Here is a 7280-nt window from a genome sequence, read left to right as displayed (position 1 = left end):
GGCATTTTCGGCCGGTTTTTGCCGAGCGGTTTCCGCTCCAAAGAGGTCGTCAAAATACTCCGTGTGACGAGGCCCTAAGTGTAATTGAAAAATACTGACCTAAACACTGTTGTGTGAATGAGGCCTTAGGGCATGTTCACACGTTGTGTAAATACTGTGGCTTTTCCGCAACAGAATTAGTCGCAGAAAATACAGTAGCAGCACTGATAGAGAGAAGCTGCTGATCAGCGCTGGAACGAAGCGATAGAAAGAAAAATAAGCTCATATGTACCCCGGCCGTTGTCTTGGTGAGGCGTTCCTCTTCTGACATCCAGTCCGACCTCCCAGGATGACGCGGCAGTCCATGTGACCGCTGCAGCGGTCCCATGGTCTGAAACGTCATCTCAGGAGGCCGGACTTGAGGAAGAAGAAGGCAAGCAGGGAGTTCTGGGTAAGTAGTAACTTATTTTTTGTTGCGTTTTTTTTTTTTAATGAAACATTAATAATCTATATTGTGAACACCGCGCATGGTACTCACTGTCCAGCGGTAGTCTCTATAGAGAATGGGCTGCACTGATCGGCAGTAACTCTTTCAGCACCCTGGACAGTGAGTACCGCTGGACAGGGAATACAATGTGCGGCGCTCACAATATTGTGTACATAGTGTGAATGGGAACAGTTTCCTCTCTGAAACTGAAACACGGAAGTTTACACTGAGTACATACGGGAAGCACACTGATCCAATCACGGACACACGGATCCGTGAAAAACGGTGATGGAAGTGTGCACGAGGCCTAAGGCTAAATGCGCACGTTGCAAAGTTTTGTGCGAAAAATCTGCATCAAAACTGCAGGCAACACCTGGGTAATAGTGCGTTTTTTAAGGGGTTTTTAGGTGCGGTTTATAAATTTTGAAGCAGAAACTGGTGCGTTTTTATGCCGCGAATTTTGGGGCGTTTTCTTTTAAAACTAGTCAGATAAAATTCACAAGTGGAAATGCAGGAGAAATTGAAATGCGGATTTTAAACTAACCATCGCAGGTCAATTTACGTGCAGAAAAATTTTGCACCATGTATATGAGATTTCATGAAATCTCATTTACTTTGCTGGTACTGTAATAAGCTGCGGATTTGCTGCATGAAAATACGCATGGCAAATCAGCACATAATAAGCATCGTGTGCATTTGGCCTAAAAGTGGCTTCAAATGCAGTTGGTTTTTTTTAAAAAAAGGACGCGTTTTGTGTGGCGTTTTTTTGTGTCAAAAAAAAAATCTGTGGACAGATGTTAGCTTGAAGTCAGTGGGTAAATATAAAACACACTAAAAACATGGGTGTTTTTTTTAAATTTAGTCTTGCGCTTGAAATACGCCACCTAGAAACAATGTTCACACAAGGTGTATACGCTGCAGAAAAGTCAGCAGCTTATATGTTCCAGAACACGCAGGGAAATACGGTCGCATGTTCGCAACAAATGGTTAGATTTTCCGCTGCGGAAAACGGCCACCAGAACAAAAAAAAAGGCTATCCGTACCTCTACTGGCGTTGCCATAGGCTGCAGCGGTCACATGTGATGAAACGTCATCACAGGAGACATCCTGGACACAGAGCAGCGACACTTTGCAGGGATGCCTGGAGAGGCAAGTAAAGGCCTTTTATTTTTTTAACCTGCGGAATTTGATGCGAAAATGCAGCATAATCACAGCAAACAATGTTATTTGTTGCGAAATTTGACTTCCCCATTGAACTCAGTAGGTAATTTCTGCAACTAATGCACAGAGAATTTGCAGCATAAATGGACATGCTGAGGATTTATAATCCACACCGCAGGTCAATTTATGCACGTTTTCTGTGCGTAATTTGCCCGCAGCATGTGGATGAGATTTGTTAACATCTCATCCACTTTTCTGCTATGGTAATACACTGCAGATTTTCTGCCCGCAAATCCGGACAGAAAATCTGCAGCGTATATGTACACGGCAGGATTTTTGTCAGTATTTTGCATTAGTATTTGGAATCAAAAACCAGGAGTGGGTCCAAAACATGGAAGAAGCGCAAATCTTTCCATTATACTTTTTTGTTTATTTTCCAATCCTGGTTTTGGCTTCCAAATGCTGATGTAAAATGCTGACCAGAATACTGCCTTGTGAACATACCCTTACACAGGTAAAAAGTGGGTGCGATTTGGGGGTGGGGTGTGACTTCATATTGAGTGATTTGCCAAATAGTCATTCTGTCAGAGGCTCTCAAACCTCACAGTCATTATACTCCTCTGACCTCCGCTCTGGACTATGGGGGAGCGCAGGCAAGCATTGTGCGCATGTCCGGAGGTTGGGATTGTATATTTTCGATGATATAGAAACTACACTGTTGTATGACATTATTTGCACTAATGTAGAACATACATTACCTACTGGTACTACTCCGCTAGGACCCTATTTTATGGAAACTTTTCAGTGGTCTGCAATACTGCTGCTCAAATTGTTTTCAACTGCAAACATTCAAAACCTTGATATGAGAACTTATGAGTTCTAGTGGGTGTGGTGAGGAAAGATACTGTGGTACTGGCATGCTGCAGGGAGGACCAATAGATGACAAAATTGCCTTACTAATGTAACATTATAGTTCGGCTCTGTTCACAATACCGTTTTTCGCTTTCCTTCAGTCTGCAGCACTATTGTTGACATGAAAATGACCAGAGCCCTTACGATAAACTTTATAAAAGACAATTGGATCCATTAGGATCCGTTCAAAGATCATCCGGCATAGCCGTCATGGCTCTATTATAAACGGTAGACATGGCGCTAGTGAGAACAGAGTTCTTTGATATGTAATAGAGGCTCTTCTCTCATCTGATATCAAGCATGCCAATGTGCCGGTTGTTGCAAACAAACCAAAACGTTAATAGAACCTGACAGATTTTAATATTTGTGAAGTCAGGTATATTTTTAACATTTCAGAAATTTGATATTCTCTAAAGAATTAAATCAGTACTAAAAACACAACATATCCTCAATTTATTTATTAAGTTAATACAGCTTTTAATAGCCAATTACAAATGTATCCATGGAAAGCCAGGTACAGAATTCTCAATATAAGAAAACGCACTTAAGAACATACATATTACATGAACAATAAATATGTACTGGATTATTAATACATTATATGGATAGAACGATATTAATCACCTCTTTATTTATTTGGAGAGAATATGTATATTTACATTCATCCATTCTTACATCTACTATACATTTAATAAGCAACAGTCACGTTCATATACATATTCTGATAAATTTCCCTGTATAATTTGTTAACTTAGCAACGTACTCTATAAACAAACTTTATACAGTCATATAACATGTGTCAAGTACAATATTGGTAGGATTAATATTGAGATTTCAATCTTTTTACTGGGGGGGGGGGGGTTTAAATTAAATCAAGAGTAAGAGGGTAGGCACAGGAAAAAGGAAATCTAGGAAATACTGAATTCATTGCTGATATTTCAAGGATGCTTAAAATACAAAATGCAATCCTCACTAACTATTGTTAAAATTATATTCTGGGATTTTTGTAATATCAAGTTGAATTTTTCAAGATGTCGGAGGCATGAATTGAACCAAATTTGAGGGTTTTATTTACTTTTGGACTGGTGAAAGTGTTAGTCTTTTTTATCCTGTTTTCCCTCGCAATTAGGAGTGCAGAGTCACAGGTTGTACTGTCTGTGATACAATGTTAAAGCCATGGCTTGAATATGTTGGGAAATATATGTGAAGAGCTTCTCCGCCTAATTTTTTTTTTTCTTTGAGAAATCGGAAAAGTTTCCTGTAGTGGTAAAACGTGCAGTGTGACTGCTGTCCAGCTACTGTTCCCCCTGTCTACAGTCAGCACAGGGTCAATTCCTATTTGAGGTAAACAACTAAGACAGACTGTTGCCAGGGATAAACTGCCTCTCACCCACAGCCTAGTCAATGGGTTTGTTAGGCAAGACATCACAGGACATCTGAGATGACGTAAAGGGATTATCCAGCGTGTTTTTTTTGTTTTGTTTTTACAGACAGATGCCACTTGTCCATGGCCTTTATCTGGTATTGAAGCTCATGTTTATTCAAGTGAATGGGGCTTAGCTGAAATACCAGACACATCCTATGGACAAGAATGGTGCTGTTCCTGGTCAAGATGCAGACCCTTTGTTCTAATTCTGGACTGGAGTCTTCAGCAAATGTTAGATCTACCACTGAACTAAGCGCAGAGAGGGGACAAGGAGGCTTGGCAGGAATTAATAAGAGGGGGTCCCCTTCTTCTAATCAACCCCTTTTTTTCCGTATGTTTCAACAGGGCATATGGTCAGACATCGTCCTGATGGGTCAGCTGCCTAAGCCAGGTAATACCCCATCTCTTACGGCCATATTAACATTTAGGTGGAGGCTCTTTAGGACTCCAGATATTTCTTCAGGACTCCAAGGTAGCTTGCATTAGTTTTAGCTAAGAGTACTTTAAATTTGTAATGCACACCCTGTATCAAATATTACCAAAAGTTCTTGGTGACTGCACTATATAGACATGTGTATGTTTCTTTATACATATATGTCAATTATAGGAATCCATGGACTCGCTTGCAAACATAGTACCAGTCTATGGAAGAGTAACATGCATAGATTTCTGTGATGCATAGACCTGCATGTAAGTCGCCATCATACAGGGTGGTCCCCATGGCATAAAAGATCGGGTTGGCATTACAAAGGTTCAGCACTATGTGCTCAAACACATTTGTATAGTCCTATTGTAGAGGAACATCTTCAGAAGTTTAAATATTTCTATATATAACCCACCTTCGCATCTAGATCCATAATCTATGAAGAGAAGGTCATTTGGCAGCTATGAAGATAAATTCACCAATGGTAAGCTCCACAACTACCTGGCTGAGAAGAGACAGCAGCACATGGTATTTAAATAAAAATGTAATACATCAAAGTGTTCTGTAGCTGGATAAAGTAATACCATAAAACGATGGATATTTGTTTTCAGACACCGGTTATTTTTCATGCAGAAATTCGGGATTCTCACACACAGCAAATATACTTGTATACAGCACTTGTCATTCCCTGTTCTGGGCGACAGTGATGCTCCCATAATTCCCTGTGTAGAATATTCTTATGAACATGTCATTGTGTTCTGTCACCGTTCTGATCACTAGAAGCAGCAAGTTTATTACCTGTGTATGTTGTTAGTAAATCTGCTACCACCACATTTCACACCGCTGAATACAAATTGTGCTATAAAAAATAGGTTAGACAAGTGCTATTCCCAAGTTCATCTTTTCATACAGCATACATGTTCATTTGTTCAGGTTATATGTGCAACTGTCTGCATTTTCAGCACTGGTAATCATAGGACACCAGTGTTGTCATTTATCTGTTCACCATACTGAGGCAGGTGAAAGAAAATGTCTGATATGTCGTTTACATCCAGTGTCACATTCAAGGCATTTAAATGTTCAAATGTATATACGATAGTGCAAATATGAAGCAAAAGCTTACTATAAAGGTAATGACATCTGGTGAATGTTAGAACACACAGATTACAGGAGCTCTTATTCTCATCAGCTCGAATACCTCTGCAAGCCCTTAAATGGTAGAATGAATCAATGGTTAACGCAGGTGGATTTCATTGGTTGACAATAGCAGCCCCTTGTCAGACAGTGCAGAGAAGCAATATCATATGTGTAACTGAAAAAGTAGTAAATGTTCTTCTACAGAATCTTTCCAGAAGCCTGTGCACACGAATGCTGGTGCAGGTGGTATACTTCCAAGGATAAAGTGATATATATTTCCAAGGATATAATGAGCCTGATGTTTCATGTTAAAAAGTCTCATCATCATTGCAGCTGTTTGTCCAGTGACCAAATACCTCACAGATATCACAATATGGCCGCTCTTCTTTTCTGTTACCATGGAAGTTGGAATGAGGTGGAGAGTCAGGCAACTGGGTCTGCGTTGGACAGTCTTCTGTGTCATGGAGATCAAAACAGTCACAGATATCGCAGAACAAACGAGGGGGCACTTTCTTTTTGGCTTGCGTACCATTCAAACTGAAACACAGGAAGGCAGAACGTTTACATTCAGTGAATACCTGAGTTTACACTTCGCATTTTGATACAGTTTTTAGCAGAAACTAGGAATGTGGTAGTCCCACAACAACAGATTGGCATAGTACTTTCTATTAGAAGTAGGGTTTTCTACAGCCATGCAGAGCCTAAACCAGTGCGTGTAGTAGAAGCGATAACAGCCATGTTCTACAACCCGTACTCAATATCCTGAACAGAGTTAGGCTATGTTCACACGCCAAAGTAAAAATGGCTATAAATTACAGAGCATTTTTCAAGAGAAAACAGCCTGTGATTATCAGACGGTTTTTAAGCATTAAACGTTTTTTTATGCGTTTTTTTTCACTGACGTTTTTGGAGCTGTTCTGCTACTGACCCAATGAAAAACGGCTCAAGAAGTCACATGCACTTCTTTTTACGGGGCGTTTTTTTACGTGCCGTTTTTTCAAACGGCCGCGTAAAATAACGCCCCGTCGCAACGAAACACAGTTTTTTCCATTGAAATCAATGGGCAGATGTTTGGAGACGGTCAGCTTCCGTATTTTCAGACGTTTTTGAGGGCGTTTATGGCTCAAAAAACAGTTGAAAATAAGCCACGTGAACATACTGTGTTAGTTGTGTGCCCCTAAGGGTATGTTCACACGGCGGGGGTCCGTAACGGCTGAAATTACGGGGATGTTTCAGCCTGAAAACATCCCCGTAATTTCAGCCGTACCGGCATGTGCAGGCGCTTGAACGCCGCGTCAATTACGGCCGTAATTAGCGCTGCTATTCATTGGAGTCAATGAATAGCGGCTCCAATTACGGCCAAAGAAGTGACAGGTCACTTCTTTGACGCGGGCGTCTATTTGCGCGCCGTCATTTGACAGCGGCGCGTAAATATACGCCTCGTGTGAACAGACAAACGTCTGCCCATTGCTTTCAATGGGCAGATGTTTGTCAGCGCTATTGAGGCGCTATTTTCGGGCGTAATTCGGGGCAAAAACGCCCGATTTACGTCCGTAAATAGGCCGTGTGAACATACCCTAAGAGTAACTAGTTAAAAAAATGTTCAAAAGGGACTAAATGTGGTTAAACCAATTTCAAGCAATTTAGAGTCTGAATAAATGGACTTCACAGTGTAGCTTTCATGCGGTACCTTGTAGACCCCTCTAGTTGGTTTAAACCTTCTCCAGTTAAACTAAGAAAACAACTGCTTGAGC

The 7280-nt window shown here is 40.7% G+C and overlaps 1 protein-coding gene across 5 annotated transcripts in view; it reads right to left on the bottom strand.

The window, feature by feature from the left end:
• Nucleotides 1-2990: 2990 nt before the first annotated feature.
• CLIP1 (CAP-Gly domain containing linker protein 1) overlaps nt 2991-7280 on the bottom strand; it is a 125444-nt gene continuing 121154 nt past the window's right edge. For all 5 annotated transcript variants that reach the window (XM_075834150.1, XM_075834158.1, XM_075834180.1 and 2 more), the window contains one exon: nt 2991-6063. In XM_075834150.1, the coding sequence (XP_075690265.1) occupies nt 5835-6063 (229 nt within the window). In that variant the 3' untranslated portion in view covers nt 2991-5834. The remainder of the gene's footprint in view (nt 6064-7280) is intronic.

This window comes from Rhinoderma darwinii, chromosome 1 (genome assembly GCF_050947455.1).
Source record: "Rhinoderma darwinii isolate aRhiDar2 chromosome 1, aRhiDar2.hap1, whole genome shotgun sequence".
In the NCBI taxonomy this organism is placed as follows: Eukaryota; Metazoa; Chordata; class Amphibia; order Anura; family Rhinodermatidae; genus Rhinoderma; species Rhinoderma darwinii.
This window is presented reverse-complemented; position numbering and strand designations above follow the sequence as displayed.